Source organism: Odocoileus virginianus, chromosome 3, assembly GCF_023699985.2.
Source record: "Odocoileus virginianus isolate 20LAN1187 ecotype Illinois chromosome 3, Ovbor_1.2, whole genome shotgun sequence".
In the NCBI taxonomy this organism is placed as follows: domain Eukaryota; kingdom Metazoa; phylum Chordata; class Mammalia; order Artiodactyla; family Cervidae; genus Odocoileus; species Odocoileus virginianus.
The window spans coordinates 40,193,017-40,218,141 of NC_069676.1; the positions used below are offsets into that span (position 1 = coordinate 40,193,017).

Below are 25,125 nucleotides of genomic sequence, written 5' to 3' on the forward strand. Positions count from 1 at the left end.
ACTCACTCTGACCACACAGGCCTGTTTGCCCCGAGAGCGCTATGGGGCAGATTAAGTTCCTTAACCCTCGTCCAAACGTAGGGCCAGGCCCAAAGCCCAGCCAGAGCTCAGAAGACCAGCAATTGCTTCCTCCTCGCACGGGCCCGGCTCGGTCCTATCACCGGCCTTGCGCGCTCGCCGCGCCCGTCACCCGGACGCTCTTCTCCAGACACTCCGCGGCCCGCCGGCAGGACCTTCCGTCCACAGCGGGACCGTGAACTCTCGGAGGCGCCTCCCGGGCCTCCCCGAGCGATTTGTCCCTATTCGCAGCCCTCTGGCGGGGAAGCTGGGGAGGGGAGGCATGGATGGCGGCCAAGCTGGGTCCCCGGCCGGCGCCCGGACCGGCTCGGCTCGAGAATCAGACCCGCGCCGAGATGGAATGAATGGGTCAGGGCGGCCAGAGCTTCGGGCCGACAGGGCGGGAGGGCGCGCGGTGGCCGGGGCGCGGCGGCGGCCGGCAGGAGGCGCAGGCGGGCGGCGGCGGGAGGCGAGGAGCCGGCGGGAGGGGGCGCGAGCGAAACGCGGCGGCGGCGGCGCGCGCGCCCAGCCCACCCCCCGCGCCCGCCACCGCGCGGACAATAAACAGCCGCGCGCGGGGCGATGCCCGCGCCGGTACCACCGCCCCCGCGCCGCGCAGCCCCGGCCTCCTGGCCTTAGCCCTCCGGCCCTCCCCGCGCGCCCCCGCCGCCGGCCTCGCGGACCCACTGATCTCGGCAGGGAGATGGAGTGAGTAGCGCGCTCGCGCCTGGGGCGCCCGGGAGGCTGAGGCCCCGATTCTCGCCCCCACAGCGCTGGCGGGGAGGTGGCGAGGGACTCCCGGGACCCCCGCTCAGCCAGGGAGGGACTCGGGATGGGCCATACCCGCCCCAGGCCCCCCCTTGGACCCGGCCCCGGCGGCCCACGGGCTCACGAGGACTCGGGCGGCGGCGGCTGGGGGCGGCCCGGGACGCGTGAGCGTGTGGGAAGGGGACGCACTGTGCCTCCGCCCTCGTGCCCCGGGCGGGCTGCAGCCCTCCTGCTTCTGGAGCGGTGGGGCGACCCCTCCTCACTGCACCGCCGGGCCTGGAGCTCGCTTCCCAGCCCTGGCCTGCGCTCGCTGCGCCCTGTGCCCTGGACGCGCACCGGCCGGTCCTCCCTCGCCTGGCTGCCCTCCCCAAGGGCCTCGAGTGCTGTCCGGAGCCCCTGCTAAGGCGGGGGTCTAGCCGCCCGATTTCCCGGCTTATAGTGGGCTTTGTTCCAGGATTCCGGGTCTGGCATGTGTGTGAGCCCAGGGGTCCGTGTGCTTTCCAACAGCGGAGCTTGTGTCCCCTCCCTTCTTGGGGAAAGTGTCTCTGAGGTGGGGCCCCTAATGATGTAGCCGAGAGTCTGCTAGCCCGGGCTTCAGGGTAGGAGTAGGTGAGTGGGCTGTGTGCCGGGGCTTGGATGAAGGACTGCAGGGCAGCGGCGGTCCCTGCACTAGCAGATGCCATGTGTGTGCCTGGTCATTTGCGGGGCGGGTCCTCTGTTCCTGGCGTCAGGGCGTCCCCCACGCCCCTACTCCCACAGGTGGACGCAGGGAGGCTGTGGGGTGTGTTTACATCGGCAGGGACTGGGAAGGTGGTGTCTGGTGTCCTGCATCCCCCCTGCCCTATGCGGGGACCAGAGACTGCCCCACTCTGGGCCAGATCCCCACCCTGCCCCGGGGCCCAGACATGGAGGTCCAGCCAGCCCACCCAGCTGGCTCCTGGGCCCTTCCCACTGGGTGTTTTCCAAGCCTGCAACTTTCCTCTGGGGGATTCACCCGTGACCCACCACACCCTCAGCTGGGTGGGAGCCGCTGCCTCCGGCCCCCACCTCCTGGCAAGGCGACACCCTATGTCCTCTGCTTTTGAAAACCCAGACAAAGGCCCGGCCTGGCCCGGGAGCCCAGCCAGGGGCTCAGGGGAGCAGGGACCCAGACCTGTCTGCTATGCTCCCCTCACTTGTTTATCTGCTGTGCTCCCAGGGGCCCAAGAGAGCCTCTGGGCCTCCAGACATCGGGCTCTGGGCAGGGTGTGGCCTTGAGGAGGGGGCTGCCTGAGGGAGGAGGAGTGAAGAGGAAACGCCCACCCAGAGCAAAGGAATGAGATGAGATATTCAGGATGGACCCCATTGTTTCCTTTCCCGCCACCCTGTTCATTCTCCACGGGTTTACAGAGGCCCAGAGACCGACAGCCGCAGGCCCAGAGATGGACAGCCACTGCCCCAGGGCCACAGCACACAGAGGGCTCCTGGGTGCTTGCCGCCCTGACCCCAGGCCTTCTTGGTCACAGTCAGATGTGGTGCCGGGGTCTCCCCATTAGGCGGATCCCTGGTTTTTCTGGGTGCAGGTGTGGGATGGGACTTGGCCTTAATTGCCCAAGTAGCCGTGCAAGGAAGCCAGTCCCCAGGGCTGGAGTTGACGATGGGTGGGGAGGAGCTCCATCTGCTCCCCACATGAACACCTGCCCGGCCCTCCGTCCTTCATGGGAGCACAGCCCCCACCAGGGCGCAATCGTTCACCTCCCTCGTTTCCATGGATTCTGCCATCACGGGAGATGGTGATGCTGGAAACTTTCTTTTAAAAAGACGTTTAGCATTTGACAGATTTTAATCATTTTAAGCATTAAACAAATTTTTACTAATTTGAGAACATAAGAATTCTTACCAGCCAGTGAGGGCGATGGGTGGTGCTCTAAAGGTGGGACGAGGGTGGGGCTGGGAACTGGGGGACAGGGAGCTGGGTGCATCCTGCCATGGGGAGGGGCTGCTGGTGGCCCCAAGGGAGGGGCTGCTCCTCTGGCCCCTTAGCTGGGAGCAGCCATCTCAGATGTCCACATCCTCTCTGGTGAGCGTGAGGATCGGGCCCCGTATGGGGCAGGAAAGCACAATTGGGTCAGGACTCATCAGGTCCCTTCTCATCCTGAGGCCTGAACAGTTTCAGGGAGATCGGCTCAACTGGGTGCGAACTGCATCCTTAATGCTCCTGCACATGCTGATCTCCCTCTCTAATGAGAAGCAGAACCAGTATCTAGTGATAATAGAACTTAATAATGAGTTTTTATTTTCATGGTATCTCTTTTAAAAGTGTTTTTACTCTGATGGTTTTGGCACTGGCTTCTGGTTTTCCCAACCTTGGTAACATTTCCTTTGAAAACAAAGGGGTTGGATTTAAACAGTGAGTGGATTCAAAGGGAAGAACATGACGATAATCCTAGAGGTGGTGGCAGGAAGACAGGAAAGTGGCCTAAGAGGTGCAGATGTGACATTTACTTGACAATTATTGAGTGCTTGCTGTGTACTGGGCCCCTTTCTGAATGCTTCGTTCCCGTGGACACACTTGGTCCTGTGAGGTGGGGAAACTGAGGCACGGAAAGGTGACTGGATATGCCCAAGGCGACACAGCCGGAAGAGGGTGATGCTGGCATTTGCTCTTAGGCCTTCTGGTGCTGAGGAGGGGGGCTGAGGAAGGGCCTTTGCACCTTCTTGTCCAGGGGCTGTGGACTGGTGGTTCTAGGTATCCAGACATCAGTTTTTCAGCCTGGTTGGCCGATTGGGGTGCACAGAGGTGGCCTTTGTTGTGGTCTGGTCTCCCAGGGGCCATCTACCCTTGATCCACTGCCAGGGAACCCTCTGTGTCTGCTGACTTGGAGAGGGTTTCCTCACCCACCATGGGGTCTTGGTCAGGCCGTCCCCTTCTCTGAACCTCACTTTTCTCATATGGTGAATGGAGCATCCTGGGTGGTCCCAGCCCCCGTGGGGAGGCCCATCTTCAGAGGCTTCAGGTTTTGATGCAGGAAAACGAGTTGACTTTCTTAAACATCGCATCACCTTTCCCCCAGTCTAAGACCCTACTGCCTCCATCCTTTCTCTACCCAGGAAGCCTGGCATCTGCTTTTTGGGAGGTTGTTTGTTGGTTTGTTTTTGGCCATACCATGTGGCTTGCAGGATCACAGTTTCCCTCCCAAGGATCGAACCTGGGCCCTAGCAGTGAAAGCACCAAGTTCTGACCACCAAACCACCAGGGAAGTCTCTCATCTGGTCATTTAAGAAACACTTCCTGCCAACCACCATAGCCCTGTGCAGGATCAGAGGGGCCTGGGGGAGCCTGTGGAGGGTCTTCTTTGAGGTGTGGGAAAGGTATCCTGCTCCATTATATTATGGACCTTTTTTTGTAAAAGATACTTAAAAGTTTTCCCAGGCAGGCAGAAGGGTGCAGCAGGTGGAAAGACTGGTCTGTGCAAAGGACCAGAGGTGGGAAAGTGTAGGGAAAAGAGAGCGTTCTTTGGTTTGTGCTCTTGGGGCCAGGTCCTCCTGGGCCTACAGTGCACATCTGGGAAGCCATGGGGAGCCATGGGTGGTGTCTGAGCAGAAGAGGAGAGAGGTGCTGACCCAGGCACCAGAAAGAGGCTCTGGCGGCTAAGGGGCCAGAGCAGGGAGCAGGGAGAAGCAGCTCAGGACTCAGCCTGGACAGGCCATTGGGGACAGCTGGTGGAGAAATGCCGGAGCTGGGGCAGGAGTGGCAGGACCCCACGTCTGGGTGGGCATGGACCTGACTTCAGAACTCTGTGATGATCAGAGCTGCCTACAGAGATGCGGGCTTGGTCAGGGTGAGACAGCCCAGTCCCTGGATGTGCTGGGAGGCTAGGGTGCATCAAGACCATGCTTCAGAGGGTTTCCGTGGAGCACGAGATAGCTGAGCGGAGGTTGTGGTGTTGAGGAGTGGAGATCTGGGCTGCGGTTTTTGTCTCCTGCCTGTGGGTTTCAACTAGGAACTCAGGGCAAGTCAGAACCATCCCTGGGACAGCCTGGATGGGGCCAGGTATTGGGAGGAGAAGCCTGACCCAGGTCCTGAGGCGGGAAGACAGGTGAGGACAAGAGTGAGCCTGGGAGCCCGCCTGGGCGAGTGGGGGCGCAGGTGGGGGGCCAGCAAGGCTTGGCGGGGGCTTCTAGTAACAGCTGTCAGGGAGTGGGCAGGTGATGACCAGGTCAGGTTGTGTTCAGATCCTGCTAATCCTGAAGAGCCTCAGAGCAGGGCTGGCAGGACCTTATGATGTCCCTGGGGTGGCTGCCTCAACCCCCAGTATAGCCCTTGATGAGACCGTCAGCATCTCTGCTGTATATATGTGTATATTTATTTATTTATTCTTACCAGCTTGTTTGAGATCATTCACACACCACACGATGCACCTGTTTAAAGTGGCTCAGTGGTTTTCAGTACAAGCATAGAGTCCATTTAGTGGTTTTCAGTATATGCACAGAGTTGTTCAGCCATCACCTCTAATTCCAGAACATTCCATCAACCCCCCAAAACCCCATTCCCACCATCCCCCAAACCCTGACAACCACTAATCCCCTGTCTGTGGATCTGCCTGTTCTGGACGTTTCCCATTAGTGGAATCACACCCTGTGTGTCCTTCTGTGTCTGCTTCTCTCACTGAGCAACATATTCTCAGGGTCCGTCCACCTGGTAGTGAGCGTCAGGGCTTCACCACTTTTCAGGGCTGAGTGATGCTCCCGTGTATGGAAGGACCACCTTGTGTTTATCCATCATCTGTTGGTGGGCATTTAAGTTGTTCTTGTATTAATTTGTAAGTCACTTCTGAGGCAGCTGGGGCTTGTTCTTTGTCCTCTCTTGAATGTGGGGAGCCCAGTTACTATTTTAGATGAATTTAAGATGTGACAGTGAATTTCTTTAAAAAAACAAAAAAGAAGTGATCACAGGACAGATGGTCCGGGGTGAGTGGGGGGGCATGGCAGGAGTGTGACAAGGGTGGGGAGCCCTTAGGTTGGGGCCTCCTTTGGAAATGGAAGGACCCTACCACACATGCTCACCCAGTGGACATTTATTGAGTGTCTGCTGTATACTGGGGACAAAAGTGAAAGTTAAGTCACTCAGTCGCGTCCGACTCTTTGTGACCCCATGGACTGTAGCCTACCAGGCTCCTCCATCCATGGGATTTTCCAGGCAAGAGTACTGGAGTGGGTTGCAGGAACAAAAAGAGACAGTTACTGTCCTTGTGGAGAAATCAACAAAATAAGTAAAATCATTAGGTTTTCTGGATGATAAGGGCTGGGGGGTGGGGTTTGGAGGTGCAGGGGTTAATTAGGGTCAGAGGAGGCCAGAGTAAGGACGTGACATCTGAAGACAGGCCCCAGGAGTCGTGAGCCCCTTGGAGACCTGGTAGGGGTGTTCCAGGCCTGGACACAGTCCATGCAAAGGCCCTGAGGTAGGATCGCACCTAAAATGTTTGAGGCGCTGGAAGTGGAGTGAGAGGTGGGGAGGGATGCAGGTCTGTGGGGCTGGTCTCTGCAGAGGCATTTGCCTGAAGCCAGAGGAGGCGCGGCCCTGAGGGTGGGCGGGCATTCATGCCCTGCTGCCCTGTTCTGTTGTTAGGGCCTGGGGCAGGGTCCAGCTCCCCTGCCCCCTATCCCAGGTTAATAGGCAACAGTTTTTCTTTCCTGGGTCTGTGGCCTGCTGCAACCTCCGTCTCCACCTTGGTGGTGATGTCTCTCTGCCTGGAAACTTCTGGAAAGCCCATGCCTCAAGGGCTGTCCACCTCACCGGTGACATCAGTGGTCCTAGGGGCTCACCTGTGCTGAGGGCTGAGGGGCTTCGAGAAGAATTCCTTCCTGATGAGGGGAAGAGACTCAGGAAGGCTCCCTGAAAGAGGCAGCTGTGTCTTGAGTTGAGACTGGAGGTGAAGGAGAGAAAGGGGAAAGGTGAGGGGCAAACACAGGGGCGCGAGTGCCTGCTGAGAGGCCGAGGTTCACTCAGGGTGAGGGAACTGTGGGTGGATCTATAGCGAGGAAGGTGCTGGCCCTTAGGAGGGGCCAGGGCTGGTGCTGGGAACCAGCCTCCCGAACTCCATCCCCCACTCAACATGGGGAGAGGCCACCGGGCTCCCCTCACCCCCCCCACCCCTCGCCCCGCGTGACTCTGCCTCCCCCCCACCACCACTCATGGCCAAGGTCGTTGTCAGCTGTTTCCTTTCAGTTAGCACAGGAATGTTCCAGCGCTGGGCTCCACGCCTGCCTGGACAGGGACCCCCTCATTCTGGCTGTAGCTGCCGGGCGTGGGCTCTGGAAGGACAAGTGTGACCCCCACCCCCTACACTCACCTCCCACCTCCCACACTAGACCCTCCTGCCCCCTGGGTGACCTTGGGCCGGTTGCGTAACCTCTCTGGACCTTTGAAAAATAAGCGCCTTCATAGCTGAGGCCTCTGCCGGGCTTGCTGGGTTCGGGTCTCATTAGCTCATCTCCTGGACCACGATTATCTCACGCGCTCGCAGCCGACGCCCTCGCCGAGTCCTGAGCCGCCCACAAGGCCGCTGGAGCCCAGAATCTGCTCCAAGCTCCGTAAAAATAATCGCGCGGGGACCAGACGCCTGCGCGCGCTGACGGTGGGCGTCCTGGCCCAGGGCTTGTCCCTCCTCAGCAGCTGCAAGCTGTGGCCCGTAGCCCAGCGCAGCCAGTGGAGGCTCAGAGACGCAATTGGCTTGCCCTGGGTCACACAGCCAGAGGGGGCAGCTGCCCTAAAGCCTCCGCCCAAAATCAGCTTCTCCGCCCAGTGTGTAAATCAAACGTTTTGTGATCCGGCCTCTGCTTTACTCACTGAGCCCGAGTGAGCTTCTCAGGCGTCCCACTGACCACCCCCACCGCAGCCAGGCCAGGGAGACCCTGCGCTCCCTGTGCCCCTGAGCCTGCCCGCCTGTCTGGGTGCAGATCTCACTTCACCATTTAGATCCTTCCTTGATAAAACGGCCATAATTATCCCACGTGCCTCACAGGATCTTCGGGAGATCCGACGCTTAGCTCCCCCCAGACTCAGTTTCCTCTCCGTAAAGTGCGGCCGAGACCCACCCACGGAACGTGGTTCCTATTCTATTCCTGATTTGTTAGGGAGTTCCAGCCTCCTGTTTTGTTTTGTTTTTCGATTTTTCATGCCGAGCCTTATCTTGGCTTGACCTTGGCTGCCTCGCGCCAAGGGCGGGTTCAGACCCTTCCCGGATAGAAGCCCTTCCCTGGGTGGACGCCCCTATCACCAGACCTGGAAGCCCTCCTCCTGCCGCGGGGGTGGGACAGACCCAGTTACCCATTCGGGTCCCACCTGCTGCAGGCAACCCCTGAAGCCCCGGGCAGGCAGCCCCTCAGCCCCTTAGCTCCGGGCTGGGGGTGGGAGATGCGCCGGCCCCACCCCTGAGCGCCAGCGGGCCTCTGCGTTGCCATGGGGATGGCGCGGTTGCCAGGGTGACCGCCTCCCGTGGGCCCCGCCATCCATCACCCGCAGCGGCTGAGCCCTGGGGCTGGGTAGGGTGGGGCGGCTCAGGCGACCCCAGGCCTGGGGAGGGGCACCTGAGAGGGGCGCACTGCCTGCACCCTTGGGGCTGAGACAGGAGATGGGTGGGGAGAGATGGAAATTCTCTCCCTGGGCTGGCACCTCTCCTCTCTGTGCCCGTCTGAACTTCCCCTGCCCTGGCTTGGCCCTGCCGGGACTGGCCGCCCCAGTAAGGACACTGCCCGCCTTGTCTCCAGCTTGGCGAGCTGGCCTCACAGCCATCTCTGTGTCCCTGTGTCCAGCCTCAATGGCCACCTTCCCGCCTCCCCAGGGTGGGGACCCAGTATTAGGCAGCTTGGTCCGCTTGCCCTCTGTGGCCCTGTTTGCACTGGGGTCTCAGCTGCTATGCCCCCCTCGTGCAACTCTGCCTCCTGCCTGGGTGGGCTCCTGGAGGCTGAACTAGAGCTGTGTGGAAAAGGGGAGGCCTGTGGTACAGCCTGGGGCTGAGCAGCTGTGGTTCGAATCCCAGCTCTGCCACTTTGTAGCTATGTGACTTTGGACAAGTGACTCACCCTCTCTGGGCCTCAGTTTCCAGCTATGGGAAGAACATAGCAGGCAGAGGGAACATCAAGTGTAAAGGCCCTGAGCTAAGAATGAACTTGGTGGAGAGCAGAGGTCAGGTACCAGGGCAGGGGAGAGGGTGGGGGCTGGGCTATGCCAGGGAGTGGGCTTTCAAGGGGTGATGGGAGCCAGGGGACTTGAGAGCAGGAGAATGATGGGTTTGGATTCTCACTTTGAGAAGAAGCTTCTAGTTGTGGGCTGTCAGGGTTCAGGGAGCTGGCAGGTGATGGTAGAGGCTTGGGCTGGGCTGGAGAGTGTGGGGTTTGCAAGAACTGAGGGGATGGACTTATGTTGGGGAGCGTGGCATGTCACCCTGTCTGTATCACATGAAGTGATGGGGCAGACCCAGAAATCCTGCTGGTCTGGCCCTTCAGGAAGGACATCTGAGCTGGACAGCTGGACCAAACCTTTCTTGAACTCTACCCAGCTGAATGCAGCCTCCCTGAGGAAGGAGAAGGGGAAGCTGCAGGGGTGGGGCTGGTGTGCTGGGCCCCTGGGAGGCACAGGGGGGGCAGGTGCTACCTCACAGGAAGGGAGGAGCTGGGTGGGGTCACCTGGCCGGGGCATGGGAGCCAGATGACTTCACAGGTCTCAGCATGGCCAGGAAACTAGACCCGAGTGAGGCGGGTGACCGAGGCACTGCTGCCCCGGGATGCGTGTCCACTGAGCAGCTACAGGGGGTGTGTGTGCACGCACGCACACAGAGGCTTGGCTTGAGGTAGACCTGGCACACTGTTTCCCTTCTAAACAACGGTTTGGGGGGTGACATAGCAGGAGGGCCCAGAGCTGGGGTGTGCAAATGGGGAAATGAAGGCCAGAGGGGCAGAGAGTGTGGAGGCCTCTGGTGGCTCTGGGTCCTGAGTCAAGGCTGGGGGTGGGCGGGGTCCAAAGCATGGTCTGTAATTTCAGTACCTGTGAAGATAAGGGGGTGGGGCAGATGGCAGGGGGAAGGGGGAGAGAGTGGAACAGGTTGGGGGCTCTGGCTCCCACTGCCAGGCCCTCCCATATGAGATGAGGCCTCCCGTCAGTCAGTCCCTCCCAGAGTGGCCCTGTGGTTTATCAGGGGTTTGAGGCAGATGGTCTGGAAGCCCCCCACTCAGGCTGAGGACCCTCCACCCCCTGGAAGCTCGAGGTTACCCTGAGGACGAGGAGATGTTCAGGGCATCATTCATCTGACCATTTTACTCTGCACCTACTGTGTGCAGCTTCCAGAGATGGGAGACCTGGAAAGGAGGGGGCAGGTTTCGAAAGCTCCTCCCCCCTCCCCCCTAGGTAGGGAGCGGGATGCAGGGGATCAAGGGGAGGGGCAAGGATAACCTATTTTCCAGGTCCTGTGCTCTCTCTGAAGTCCCCAGATTCTCAACAACATGAAGTCCTGTCCCTTTAAGAGCATTTGGCAACATGGGCATTTATCTAACTCCTACTGCATACCAGCTTAAGGCTAATACTGCACTGGGTGGGCTCTCAGAAAACATGGATGGGGGACTTCCCTGGCAGCCCATTAGTTCGGACTCTGTGCTGTCACTGCCAGGGCCGGCTTCAATTCTTGGCTGGGGAACTAAGATCCTGCAAACCTCATGGTGCAGCAAAAATAAAAAATGAAAGAAACAAGCAAAACATGGGTGAGATGAGGAAAGAGTCTGGGGTTGGATTTAAGCTTTGCTACTTTTTTGCTGTGTGTTCTTAGGAGGCTCACAGCTCTCTCTGAGCTGTTGGGGTCCTGGGGGACTCCGGGGGCAGCCAGTATGGGAGACACCAGAAATCCCAGAACAGCATCGAGGACTTAGCAGCCAAGGGGTGGGGGGTGGAGCTGGAGGGTCCCTCTTCCTCCAAGTGTCCCTCCCAGAGTTGGAGAAGGCTGAGGAAGGGGCTGTCTTGGTCAGTCTCTCAGTCTGGAAGAGACCCTCTACTCCAAGCTTCTATTCCCAGGGAACTCCTATGCATCCTTCAGAGCCCAGCTTCAATGCCCTCCCCTTTCCAAGCCCTCCCTAGGTGTCTGAACTGGGCCTCACCTGTCCTGTCCCTTGTCCCTGCCCTGAGAAGTGGCAGGAGGGTTTGTGGGAGAATTAATGCAGAAATAAGCTTGCATGGGGATGAGGGGTGTGTGGAACAATCTCATTTGGCAGAAGGGAACTCGGGCTCACCTGGCAGGAAGACACAGGGTGGGAATTCGAACTGGATCTGCTGAAAGCAATTTTGGGGGTCAACCCCCCACTTGATCTTTTCTATCCTCCCAGGGTCCTGGCGGCAGAGACCCCATCCCAGCAGGAGCGGCTGCAGGCCATTGCAGTGAGTTATTCCAGGTCCCAAGGATGGGGTGGGCATGGGGGGGAGATTGAGGAGGGACCCAGGGTCTCAGGTGCTCCCCACACCCAGCTTGGGGCTCAGGGACTCAGATCCCAGGTGCAGTGTGGGACACTTCAGTGCTTGCTATCATCTCCCCATAAAATTAAAACGTTGAGCGCCCCTTAGTCTTCAGCATGTGGACTCCGGCCGAGAAGCTTCTCAGAGCCCCTGGGTAACTCCCCTGCAGTGGGCGGGGGGCGGCAAGGCTGACGTGTGGAAGGAACTTGCCCTTGTGGCAAGGCTGGGGGAAGTTGGGGGGAGGCTGGTAGTCCTTCCTGGTGAAGGGACAAGGTGGGGGAGGGTGGGGGGACAGGCTGGGTGCAGGTGGGGGTGCAGTGGGCCAAGTGGGTGCTGTTCACAGAACAAGTGTGGGTAAAGTCTGGGTAGCTGTGGGGTCTCTGCGGCCCCAGCCTGCCCTTACCATGTGCGGGGTCTGCAGGAGAAGCGGCGGAGGCAGGCAGAGATTGAGAACAGGCGCAGGCAGCTGGAGGACGACCGGAGGCAGCTGCAGCACCTGAAGGTCAGGGCAGAGCCTCGGCTGGGGGTGGGGGGGCTGGGGATGGGGGGACGGAAGGCGGGCAGCATCCAGGGACCCCTGCCTCGGCCAGATCTGGGACTTAGGGGCAGGGAGCAGGAGGGCTGAGACGATCCCCACCCTGATTCCAGTCCCAACTCAGACCCTCACCTGACCCCAACCCCAGCCCTGACCCCAACTTTGACCTTGGTGCCCACTGCCCCAGTCCAAGGCACTGCGGGAACGCTGGCTGCTGGAGGGGACGCCGTCTTCGGCCTCGGAGGGGGATGAGGACATGAGGAGACAGATGCAGGAGGACGAGCAGAAGGCGCGGCACCTGGAGGAGTCCATCTCCAGGTGGGGGGCCGCAAGCCTCAGGGCTGGGGAGTGACTGGGGGTGGGTGCTGCCCACCTGACCCCTCCTCCCCCCAACCCCGCAGCCACGCAGGGGTGAGGGGTGAGCGGTCTGGGCCATGGAGGTTTCTGAAGACAGGTCTCTGAGGACGGAGATGCAGTCTCCCCTGGGGCTTCCTGGCGCCAGCCCAGCTGGTCTTTCCAGCGCTCCTGGAGCCTCGGAGGCAGGAGGCAGGAGGCACTGCAGCTGGCCTGCAGGAAGCTGGGGGAGGGGGCAGGCCAGGGAAAGTGACCATCCCCCTGGCCTGGGACAAAAGCACTGAGGAGTTTCCGAGCAGGCGGGCAGCCGGGCAGGAGGCCCAGGCTCAGTTCCCAGGGCAGCAGGGTCAGGCGGAGGGAAGTAACAGCCAAAATTCCAATGTCCACTGGCCAGGGAAGGCCTGAAAGGCATGTGCTGGCTGTGGCACCCTGGCCTGCAGCCCCGTGGGGACCTCAGGATCCTGTGTGGGTGCATTTGGTTTAGAAGAAAGTGGGGGCAGCTTGGCTGGGGTCCCCTCCCCAGGCCTCAGTTCCCCAACCTGGGAGCATGTGCCCAGAGGAGGTGGGGCTGAGATGTGGCCTGGAGGGCCACTCAGGACTGAGCAGGCCGAGGGGCGCTTGCAGGTGGGAAGGATGGTCAGTGGGAATTACCAGTCCTTGGGGGTTGGATGAGGTGGGCTTTTGCTCAATATATCCTGCTGGGTGCAGCCCTGGGTAGGGGGTGGTGAGGGGGTCATCCCTTGAGCCCCACTGTGTGGCTGGCTTTTGGGGGGCCTTGGCTTTCTTCCCCTCAGGGCTACATGCTTCTCGGGTGGTTCCATCACCTGCATTTTGCCCGATCAGTGTCTCCGCCTGGACACCTCCTCCGGGAAGACCTCCAGGCTGACCCCAGCTGTGTCCAGTCGGCTGAGCTGGGCTCACTTTGTTAGGGGGCGGTATACTACCCACCTCCCCAGTCTGTACTGAGTCTTCAAGGAAAACATCTCCTATCTCCTGGGTCCTGAGTGCCTGCACCCCAAAGGCATAGGCAGGTGATGCCTGGGGCAGGATTGAATATGCCAGCTTTTATTTATGAGCACCATTATCTCCTAAAACTTGGAAAGTGACATGGTTTTTCCAGTTTCCCTGGAGAGATAAAGCTTCCTGTAAAAATAAATGTATTTGAGTGGAAAAAGATGAGTGTGCTGGAAGCGAACAGAGTAGTAAACAGTAACTCGGGCGGCACAGGGGTCCGGGGATCGGCCGGCCTGGGTTTGGGTCTCGGCTCTGCCGCTTACTTACCTCCATTTCCCTGCCGGGAGCACGAAGGAGACCACCTTGCAGGGTCGTTAGGAAACAGGCGAGTCAAGAAAGCCCTCCTGGACGTGCCTGGCGGTGCCGGGCTCCAGAAGTGTCCGGCAGGGTGGTCACCTCGTGCACACTCCCCAGGCTGGAGCAGGAGATCGAGGAGCTGGAGAACACGGATGTGCTGCCCACCGCCGCCGCCAGGGGGAGCGTGGCTACTCCAAGCCCCGCCCCGCGCCCCGCCCCGGAAGACCAGAGAGCCGAGGCCATGCCCAACGCTCAGCAGGTAAGAGGTACCCAGGGCACCACCCTGCTGGTCCAGGTCCAGAAGCACCCACCGCCTCCGGGGCTGTGGTTGGGGGCGCCCCACATCCCAAATGCGTGCACATCCACATCCCAGCCCGGCCACATCCCAGCTGCGTCACCTGCACGCTTTGCTTGGCCTGCCGGGGCCTCAGTTTCCCTGCCAGACAGGGGTGTCACGGGTGTTTAGTGAATCAGTGAAAAACGAGCGCTTCATGGGTAGAGGGTCTTCCCCGAAGACCACCTGCTTGTCATCCTTCCTAGGTTCACCAGCACAATGGGCATCACCTGTTTATCTGCGTGCAGCCCTTTCAGGTGGAGCTGCATCCCCATTTGATGAAAAAGACTGCGGCCCAGAGAGGTTGAGAGACTGGCTCAAGGCCACACAGCGAAGTAGTCTTTACTAGGCTCAGCTGTTCATTCTAGGCTGTGATGTGTATGCCAGGCTCAGGTGAAACCAGACCCTAAGCTCGTGGTTACCGCAGCATGTTAACGCAAATTCAGGAGTCTCCCGACCACCCTTGTTGTCTTTAGGACTCAAAGGGCCTATGGGGCACGCCTCCTCTCCCCTGACCTATCCTTGTTTCCTCCACCCCGGTGAGCTGCAGCCCAGGGAACATCCCTGCTGTGTGTCCTGCTGCTCCTATGATAGTTTCAGTCTGGAGCCGACACACCCGTCCTCACTACTTGCCAAGGCTTGGTTGGGGCAGAACTGGAGGATGTAGACCCAGACCTTGGCCTTCTTGAGCTGTTTTTAAGTGGGCAGATGTGTATGTATCAATCAGCTGCAAACACAGGAAGGTGTAAGGACCTATCGTGGGGAAGCTTAGGGCACTGTGGAGTCTCCAGTGAGGTGTCTGTTTCATGGGCGGGCTGTGCAGGCTTCCTGGAGGAGATGGGTTTTGACGACTGAGTTACGAGTTCTCCAGGCCCGGATTCAAGTTGAGGGTGGCTTTCAGTGAGCTTGATTGAGCACAGGCTGAATGCTGGCATGGCCTCTCCCCTCATGATACCTGCCTCCTGGCCCATCTTCTGATCTGGTAAATGACATGGTAACCTGAGGGATAACCCTGGATGGGGACAGGGAGACACCTTTAGGTCGGGTGGTCATGGGGGCTGAGCAAGCAGCCAGCCAAGCGGAAATCCGGGAAGGGCCTTCCAAGTGGAGGGACGTGGCTCACGGAAGAGCCAGGAGGCCAGGGAAGCCGGCCAGGGGTGGGAAGAGGCGGAAGAGGCCCCGGGGGTCATCAGGAAGGGTTGGACTTTGTTCTGGCAGCATTGCGAGCCCCAGGAAGCTTCTGAGCAGGCAGGAGCGTTTCTGGCTGTCACAGGCTAGGGCGGGGTGGGGGATGGGTCCAGAAGTAGACGGCCCCCTCCGATGGGGTCGCTGCTGAACCACGCCCCCCTCAGGCTTGGGCCTCGGCCGGTGGGATCTTGGGCGGCGGAAGGGGGCGCCAACACCCCTGACCCCTCCCCTTTCTTTCTTGCAGACCCCGGTGGGCACGCCCAAAGGTACGTTTTAGGGAAGGGGCGGGCAGGGCCCCGGCGCCCTCTGGTGGCCAGACAGGAGATGGCCGACAGGGGAAGGGTGCCTTTAAGGTGGTGGTGGTTAGTCGTGTGCGACTCTTGCGGCCTCATGGACTGTAGCCTGCCAGGCTCCTCTGTCCATGGGATTTTCCAGGCAAGAATACTGGAATGAGTTGCCATTTCCTTCTCCAGGGCATCTTCCCGATCCAGGAATTGAATCCACGTCTCCTGCATTGGCAGACGGGTTCTTTCCAGGGAAGCCCCTTTAAGGTGTTATTGTTGCTAAAAAGGGATAATAAAATAGCTTAGTGGCTCTCAGTGTCATTGCCCTCAGCAAACCCAGACTCTGAGCTGGGCCCAGGGCCCCTCAACATCATTTCATCGAATTTTCACAAGCTCCCTGGGTGGACTGAAGCAGCACCTGCATTACGGATGAGGAAGCAGGGTTCACAGGGGCATTTCTGCCTGAGGTCTTAGCCCCATCGTGGGTTCATACTGTCCACCTAGAGTGCCTGGCCTTGGCCGGCCCAGCCCTGGTTCCATGCCCACTTGCTCTGGGATCCAGGGCAGGTGGGGGCCTCAGTTTTCCCATCTGTGAATTGGGGTCAGTGAGGATGAGAAATCAAGATCCTGGCCGTCCTGGAGATTGTGTACCACTTAAAAGGACAAAGAGGAGTTCCCCTGGTGGTCCAGTGGTTAGAACTTGGTGCTTTTGCTGCTGGAGCCCAGGTTCAGTCCCTGGTCAGAGAACTAAGATCCTGCAAAGCATGTGGCACGGCCATAAAAAAAATAAAAGGACAAGGGTCCCCCACACACAGAGATGTGGAAGACTGACATCCAAGAAACAAAGAAAAAAGCCCACAGTTTGAATTCTGGGAGAGATTTTAGCCCCCACTTACAAATTTATTACAGGTATGTGATGTACACATTTACAAATACTTCACGTGTACACATGACACTTCAATATGTACCATTAGCTATAATGGTTTATTAGCTATGTTAAAATTTCCTTAACACAAAGTTATATTTTAAAATATATATTCAGCATGTCTATTTCTGTGTGTAGAGCCTGGAAGGAGTGCCACCAGCCAGGACTGGAGGTATGGTCCGAAGTGTCTCTGGCCTGAAAAAAAAAAAAGTGTCTCTGGCCTGATTTGTCAGGAGTTAATTATTCATGAGGAGAGTCTGTCTCCTCATCTTACTGTGGAATTAATAATTTTAAAAAAAATCCATGCAGGCCACTCAGGGATTTTGTGAAAATCATTTGGACCCCAAGAGATGGATCATAGACTATGGGACTGCAGTGTTTTCTTTTTGCGGGGAGTGATTCACGTGTGTCTGGGTGTTCAGGGCATGCACACGTATATGGAGGGGTCCAGGTGCATGCATGCATTAGGGAGAGGGTCCAGGTGTGTGGGTGAGTGTGTGGGAGGGTGGTCTAAGTGTCTGGGTGGTGTCCAGGTGCCTGGAGGGTGTCCATGTGTCTGGGTGAAGTCCCACATCTTGGGGGGGGGGCCTATGTGATCTCCCCTCTGAATCCATCTCTCTTCACTCTTTGCTCCCCCCCCCCCACCATTGTGAGCAGAGAAGCAAATCTCCAACACCCCTCTGAGGACAGTCGACGGTTCCACCATGATGAAGGCAGGTGGGTTGGCCCCAGGTTGGGGTCCATGTCCAGCTGCTGTCCTGGGCTGAGTTGTTGGCCCTGGGGAGGCCGGGTTGGGGGGCCAGGCCCGGTGCAGATGCAACCATCAGCATCACCGGGTGGTTTTAGTGGGGAGCGGCTGGACCAAGGCCACAGCTCTGAGCCTGGGTGGGGCCGGGTGCCCCCTCCGCTTTGGCACGCCCGTCACAAGCCAGCCCAGCTTCCCCGAGAAGACGGGCCCCCTAGCATGGCGGCTATAACCTGATGCCCCCTCCCGGCTTCTATCTCCCTAACATTGCCACTTGCTCTGGGTCCTGGCGGGGGTGGGCACAGGCTCACACGCTCGCTGCAAACTTTCCCTCCTTCACTGTCTTTGGGGGGAGGGAGGGAGCACCCCATTCCTGGAGGTAACCAAGCAGGGCAGAATTGGGATTAGTGCTCAGTGCTCAATAAGGTCGGGTTCAAATCCCTGCTTGATCACTTGACGGCTGGAACCTGGTGGTGGTGAGGATTGTAGTGACCTTGTGCCCAGAGTCTGGCACAAATCTAATCCTGAAAGTGACTGAAGTCATGACAAATAGCAGAACCTTGTGGTTGCTGATATTAGAGTAAGTTTGGAGGCACAAAACCAGAGATGGGAGTGAAGACCAGGATGTAATGACACTCAGGGGAGGGAGAGGGTGGCAGGGGAAGCCTAGAGAAGGAGGGGGCACCCTCAGGGCCTCAGTGTCAGAGAAGTGGGCAGAAAGCCACAAAGCTGCATGCCCTCAGCTGGTGACCTTGAGCAGTGCGCAACCTGCCCAACTGTATGTCTGATGGTGGGGTGTTAGGCTGCATAGGGATGTGGTGATACCTAGCCTTCTTCATTCATTCATTCAGTCTCCAAGTGCTAGCTGAGAACCTGCCATGAGCCTGACAAGAGGGTCACAGCCCAGACACTGCAGATGTTCTGATGCGGGTCAAGGCAGAACATAGGGGGCTGGAGAGTGGCACAATTTGAATCACAGGGCTCGGGGAGGTCTATCTTAGGAGGTGACATCTGAGCAAGGATAAAGGAAGTGAGGTAGCAAGGCATGGAGAAGGACGGGCACTGCCAATGCAAAGGTCAAGTCTGGACCACGTCTGGACTGTGGGCACCGGTGGGTGGCAGGGGCCGCGTGCTGGTCGGGGTGGAATGAGCGAGGGGGAGGGGCAGAAGGTGAGGGCGAGGAAGGGACGGGGCTGCCCATGCCGGGTGTGGGGGTGCAGAGAGCTGGAGGTGGATAGAGCAGGGGCGTGCCTGCTCGCAACTCACAGGCACCCTCTGGCGGCTCTAGGGAGAACAGGTTGTGGGCGGAGCCGATTGCGGGGGGGGCGGGGGTCCCCGGAGGGTTGATGATGGGGGTATAGGGGGTGCGGGGGAGGTGAGAGGAAATGGTGGAGGATGGGGGTATTGTGGGGATGGGGATGGTGAGTGGGATGGTGAGAGATGAAGGAAAGGGATGAAGGGGGAATGGTGGGGCATGGTAGGGGATGCTGTAGGGGACTCACGAGATGAGGGTCGGGCTGCGGGATGGTGTGAGGATGGGGTGAAGGGGGTTGAGGGATAGTGGGGGGGATGCAACTCCCCCCAGCAGGGGCTGTGGAGGACGAGCAGTGGGTGGGTTCTGGGAGTCTTGAAGGCGGCACCCTGGAATTTGCAGATGGACAGATCGGGGCGTGGGGGAAATAGAGTCGATTAGAGAGGAGGGAGAACAAAGGTGTCCGTGTGAGAAAAGAGAAGACCCAGGAGGGGCAGGTCAGGCCGGGGGTCTTGGGCGTGGTGATGTGGAGCCCTCCGTGGAGGGAGGAGGGCTGGGGGCCTGGGGGGCCTCACTGCCAGGAGGTGTCTCCTCTGCGTGTGGTGTTTGTGACAACCTGTTTGCAGAACAGGGGCAGATGCTGGCCGTTGAATGTAATCTTCAGGGGTCGTAGCTCCATACACTTCTGGGGACCATCCCCTCTCCACGCTGAAGCGATGAGTCAGTAGTGGCCTTACAAGAGCAGTGCAGAGGACGAGCGTCCAGGACGCTGTGGGGCACAGGCTTGCTCACTTGCGTTTGAATCCCTTCTAGATTGGGCCAGGTACTCCCCCACCTGCTTGGAACTGATCCAGGCTTTGCAGCCAAGGCCGGTGGCCGGAGTGGCCCAGGAATTCAGACCCCACGCGCGTGGGCGCTGGGGAGCCAGGGAGGGATGCTGAGCTGGGAGGAGGGCCGCGTCGAGGGCACACGAGGGCACCTGCTGCTTGGCTCTGCGCTGCCACCTCCCCTCCCTGGCTTGGCTGCAGCCCGGCGTGGGGCACATGGGCAGGTGGGCGGCGGCTTGACCCGTGCCTCTCGTGCCAGCCATGTACTCGGTGGAGATCACGGTGGAGAAGGACAAGGTGACGGGGGAGACCCGGGTGCTGTCCAGCACCACCGTGCTCCCCCGGGAGCTCCTCCCTCAGGGCATCAAGGTCTACGAGGACGAGACCAAAGGTACGCGCCCCTCCCCCGCCCCGCCAGCGCCCCGTGGCCAGCCCTCCCTCCATCCCGGAACCTGTCTGGAGGCGTGGCCAGCGCCAGGATGGGCTGGGGAGCCGACCTCTGAGGTCTGCTCCATCCTGGGTGCTCTCGCGCCAGCGGGCTGAGCTCTCCAACCCCCACCTCACAGATGTTCAGTCGCTCAGTTGTGTCGGACTCTGCAAACCCATGGACTGCAGCATGCCCAGCTTCCCTGTCCTTCACCATCTCCTGGAGTTTGCTCAAATTCTGCTCAGATATCCTCGCAGAGAATTCATTTAAATAATTACTGTTGTGATAAAGGCTACAGACGCGCCCCCCCCCCCATAGAGATTGAGAGGGGGCCAGAGGAAGGTCCAGCAGGGTGGGGAGGGACAGAGAAAGTAAGCACAGAGGGTATCTGGTGTGCTCATAGCCCGTGCAAAGGCCCTGGGGTGGGATTTGGTTCACGGCCTGGGGGTTGTGGAGGAGCCTGTGGAACTAATGCAGAGTGAGGGGGTGGGGGATGGGGAGCCTTGGCAGGAGTGGCGGTGGAGGGGGGGTGTTGGAGAGGCTGTGGAGCTGAGACCTTGTTTAGTTTTTAGGGTGCTCTCTGGGAGCTGGGAAGGGAGCAGCTGGAAATGGGAGGGGAGGGCAGCCTTGGGCAAAAGCTCCAAAGTCCCTTCCCCCCACCCCCATATAATTCACAGAATGTAAAATTCACTTTCTTTTTAAAAAATCTAAGGAAAACTTTCCTTTAAACTGTGAGATCCATCAGTATTTAGACAACTGTCTTATAATGGTCTTGGCATTTAAACTTTTGTTTATTTTTGGCATGTCCTGCCTGGGGAGAGGAAGTTTGGGGCAACATTTGCTGTGATACCAGAAAAAGAAGACATACTTTCCTAAAGACACCTTTTTAAGAAACCTTTAAGGGACTTCCCTGGTGGCTCAGTGGTTAGGACTCTGTGCTTTTAGTGCGGAGGGCCTGCATTCAATCCCTGGTTGGGGAACTAAGATCCCCAGGTGCTGAGGGTGGGGTGAGTCAGGTCGGATATCCCCAGGTACCCAGGTGCTCCCCACAAGCCGTGGGCAGCAAAAGAAAAAAAATTAACGGTACATTTGGAGTCAAGGTAAGCATTTGCTTTCTTCAGGATCTGAGGTCCCCAGAGCTGATCCCTTAAGTTAGGCATAAAATTAGCACAGCTCAGCCCCAGGGTCCATTAGCGTGTCCAGTAAATGCTGCCCTCAGGAGAAGATGGAATTTGGAGACAGAGATTCAGGACACACATAAATTCCATGCACAACCCAGTGAGAACTCTCTGTGTTGTATGCCCTCAGTACCTGATTCTAGAACATTCTGTTCCTCAAATAGAAACCCCATCCCTCCCCACCCCACCATAGCAACCACGAACCCACTCTCTCAGTGGACTGGCCTGTTCTGGACGTTTCCCATCAATGGAATGATATATGGTGTGATCTTTTGTGTCTGGCTTCTCTCACTGAGCATCATGTTTTCAAGGTTCATCCATGTTTATATTTTATGGCTGAGTAATAGTTCAGAGTATGGATGGACCACATTTTGTTTATCTAGTCATCAGTTCATGGACGTTTGGGATGTTTCCACCCTTTGGTTTTATGCTATACAAGGATTTGTGTGGGTGTATGTTTTCATTTCTCTTGGGTAATACCTAGGCGTGGAATTGCTAGATCATGTGGGAATTCTGTTTAACTATTTGAAGAACTGCTGAGGTATTTTCCACAGTGGCATTACCATTTTATTTTTCCACCAGCAGTGCATTAGTGTTCCAGTTTCTCCACATCCTCAACAGCCCTTATTATCGACCATTTTAAATTATAATTGCCATCCTAAGTGGGTGTGAAGTGGTATCTCATTGTAGTTTTGATTCCCAAAGCCTCCTATTCTTAGAAGTTCAGGCCTCTGGGACATCCAGGATGTTATTAAAGGAGTCCTATCACAACCCAGCTCTGCTGTACTTGGGAATCTTTGACCCAAGTGGAATCCTGGCTCCAGTTCTCACCAGCTGTTCTAGGCATGTCCCAGCTGCTCTAGTTCCTGGACACAGGATGGCCACACAAGGCCAAGGGGCAGAGATGTCTGTGCTCATGGAAGGTCCTTACCTTGGCCACGGGGCCCAGCCTGGCCCGGCCCCTGGGGACTCAAGACCCGCCAGACTGGACTCTGGTTGCTTAGCAATGGGAAGGTGATCCATTTCCATGGCAGCCAAGGGCTCAGGTTCCTACCTTGGAGCAGTGGCCAGTGGGAAATACCTAGCTTGGTTCTGCATGGCCTGGATACACCCCACCCTCTGGGCCTCCAGCCCAGAGTCACTGCAAGGCCTTGAATCATGGATGCCCCTCCCCAGGAGTTTGGAAACCGAGAGTGGAAAGCACTTTCCTTCTGGCCAGAAGCCAGATACTGGCCGGAAGCCAGATACTGGCCAACCCTGACCCTTGGCCACACAGGAGGAGAGTTCCTAGGACACTCAGTGTGCCCCTCCCTCCACCCTAAGCAGCTGGGTAGCTGTGTTTCTAGAAGGGCTGTGATCCAGGGCTGGTGTCAGACCACAGCGAGGACTCCTCCCAGGTGCTGACATCCGGTCTTAGAGACTGTGACACAGGTTAGAAACTGACCCGTCAGAAAGACACGAATTATTAAAGCTGGAAAGATCTGGAAAATATGCTTAACAAGCTTGATTGTGCATATAAAACGATGCCCAATGAAAGATGCACATTCTTGTCAAACACAGGTGGAGCATTTTAGAAAGTGACTATGTCTTGTCACAATGTTATATCTTACATGCTGTGTTCCTGGACCACAGTTCCCCTCTTTCCCAGGTTTGAAAACACTCTTCTAAATAAATCTTGGCTTAAAGAGACAGTGAATCAAAATGGAAATGACAAGACATTTACACTTGAAACAGAATGACCTAATGTAATCCATGAGCTGCAGCCAAAACACAACTCAGAGGAAAATGTATAGCCTTCAAGGGCATTGATGAGAAAACAAGAAAGATGGGTGAATGGACTAAATTTTTGTTTAAGACCATCCACATGAAATCAGACTTCCTGCAAGTCCTCATGAAGGGAAATACACCTAGAATGGGAGAAAGAGCAGGGTCAGCCCCAGCCAGCTGTGACCTTGGACCAGTTACTTGTTACTTACCTTCTTTGAACTCCATTTTCACCATCTTTGCAATGGAAAAAATAATAGACCTACTTTGAAAAGTGATGGCCTGGGAGCAAGTTGGCTGGGAAATATGGAAATGCTTCAAACTGCAGGGCAATAAAATCCAAATTCATTTATTCTTTCTTGTTTTCTAACACATGCTCTTGTGTCTACACATTTTCCTCTGTGTGCCAACTTGGCCTTGCACACTGATCCCAATTGGGACTTTACTTGTCAGTCAGTTCTAAAGGTGTAATTTAGTTTATGATTCCCCTTTAGCCTAGAGGTGGCTCTCAACCTTGCCAGGCCCTCCCTCCGGTCTGGGAACCAGCTCACATTCTCTCTCTCCCCCCATGCCAGTGGTCCACGCCATGGACGGCACGGCAGAGAATGGGATTCACCCGCTGAGTTCCTCAGAGGTGGACGAACTCATCCACAAGGCGGACGAGGTCACGCTGAGCGAGGCGGGGTCAGTGGTTGGGGCAGTGGAAACCCGGGGGCCATCAGAAGAGGCTGTCCGGACCACACCCTCCAGGCGGGAGATCACTGGTGTTCAGGCCCAGCCTGGGGAGGCCACCTCGGGCCCGCCCGGCATCCAGCCCGGCCAGGAGCCCCCAGTCACCATGATCTTCATGGGCTACCAGAATGTGGAGGATGAAGCCGAGACCCAGAAGGTGCTGGGTTTGCAGGACACCATCACGGCAGAGCTGGTGGTCATTGAGGATGCAGCCGAGCCCAAGGAGCCTGCCCCGCCCAACGGCAGTGCAGCTGAGCCCCCCGCCACTGAGGGCTCCAGGGAAGAGAACCAGGTGGGGCCTGAGGCCCCCGCCGCCGAGCCCCAGGACCTCGACATGAAGAAGCAGCGCTGTAAATGCTGCTCCATCATGTGACCCGCCCGGCTCCCCCAGACCCTGGCCCTGCCCTCTGTACCAGACACCCACAGCCCGGCCCTCCCGGCGCCTGCCCACCCTCCACCCACAGTCACGGGCCCTGGACCTGCCGTGTCGTCACGTGTTCCTTCTGAGTTTTCTTTCACTGGAAAGAGAGGGACAGGGGTCCCCCATCCCATCACCACCCCCCACACACCCTTAACCACTGAGCCGTGCACCCACACCTGGTAGGAGAGACACGGACACACCCGCTTCTCCCCAAACGAGGACCCCCCATGTCGCGGCAGCTCCTGGCCGGTGTGACCCAGGGCCTCAACGCGGCCCCACGCCAGCCCACCTCCCTCTGGGCCTCCTGCCTGTGCCTTCCTGCCCCCTCCAATGAGGTCCCTGAGGGGACAACCCCCCAGGAGAGGGACCCTGGGAGCCAGGGGTCCTGGGAGCCTGCCCTGTCCCCGCTCAGCCTCTGGCAGGGTTCCCAGGCCAAGGCGCCTGGTCAGGATCTCAGGCAACTGAGGTGAGGCTGTGCCTCTCCAGGGAGCCCCGGCTCGAGGTCTTGGAATGAACATGAGCCCCTCTGGACACCCCCAGCCAATGCGCCCCTCCCCTCAGTGCTCTCTGAGCACAGCCAGTGGGCGATGGAACATGGGAAGGGGGCGCCCTGGGGCCACGCCCCCACACTCAGGCAGGGTGTGACCCCTGTGCTGTCTTCTGGCCGGGCTGGGCCAGGGGTCTTCGAGATGCGTCCCACACAAGGCAGGGCCATGCAAGCCCCATCCGGAGCTCCCACTCCCACTGGGCCCCCCATCCTCCTGGTGCTAATTTGGGGACCCTAGGGGACTGCCCCTGGCCCCTTCTCCAGCCTGCTTGGACCAGGGTCCCGGGTCTCCCCTACCATACCACAGAGATTGGGCCCACCGCCAGCTCTGCTGGGCTTGGCGCATTCCGGGCAGTGGAGGAGGGCACCCCGCTCACCTGGGACAGGGAGCTTCCCCTGGATTGCAGCTGGAGGTCTCCATTTGCTGCCCAGCCTGATGTGCACCTGCCTCCCCCTCACTGGAAGGGGTGAGAGGCGGGGGGCTCCCCTCCTGGGGGTAGCTGACACCAAGATGTACAGACACATCTCCTTGGTTGCAGCCACACTCGTCCCCAGAGGCACATTTGTGCACATGCTCACAGGCCCTCTCATGTGTGGGCTGCGGATGACCAGGCCCCATCTTGGCCCCTCCCCTAGGGGCCTGCAGCCTGGTGCCCAGGGCCCAGGCCCCTCCCCACCTCAGCAGGGTGGGTGCAGGGCCCGCTCTGGATGGCAGCCTGGGTCCCCGTCTCAGCTCTGCCCCTGGGTGGCTGGGATGAGAGGTCCTCTCTGAGGTGACCTGAGCAGTGGCCGTGGGACCCCCCTTCCTCCTCGAGTTCACCTGAGTCCTCGAGCTGCGAGCCTCCGCTAAAGTGCCCTTGCTGCCCCCCTATGCTTTCGATGTGTGACAAGGCCCCATGTTCTTGACTTTCCCAGAGAAGCAAATAAACAGTGTGAACAGCCCTGGGGCTGGAATTCTTGAGTTTCACCTGGGCGGGGAGGGTGCGGCCAGGCCAGGGG

At 58.4% G+C, this 25,125-nt stretch overlaps 1 protein-coding gene across 3 annotated transcripts; it reads left to right on the top strand.

Annotated features, from left to right (window-relative positions):
• The first annotated feature begins 70 nt into the window (after positions 1 to 70).
• PALM (paralemmin) lies at positions 71 to 25,068 on the top strand. 3 transcript variants are annotated; one of them, XM_070465259.1, is made up of 9 exons: positions 71 to 765; positions 11,176 to 11,227; positions 11,724 to 11,804; positions 12,025 to 12,155; positions 13,620 to 13,761; positions 15,269 to 15,290; positions 16,891 to 16,950; positions 19,317 to 19,448; positions 23,002 to 25,068. In XM_070465259.1, the coding sequence occupies exons 1-9, from the start codon at positions 341 to 343 to the stop codon at positions 23,529 to 23,531; spliced, it is 1,575 nt and encodes a 524-aa protein (XP_070321360.1). In that variant the 5' UTR covers positions 71 to 340; the 3' UTR covers positions 23,532 to 25,068. The 3 variants fall into 3 exon arrangements, with proteins under 3 accessions (XP_070321360.1, XP_070321358.1, XP_070321359.1); XM_070465258.1 differs by lacking the exon at positions 71 to 765 and adding an exon at positions 9,519 to 9,656; XM_070465257.1 differs by lacking the exon at positions 19,317 to 19,448 and having other exon boundaries at positions 254 to 765.
• The last annotated feature ends 57 nt before the right edge of the window (positions 25,069 to 25,125 follow it).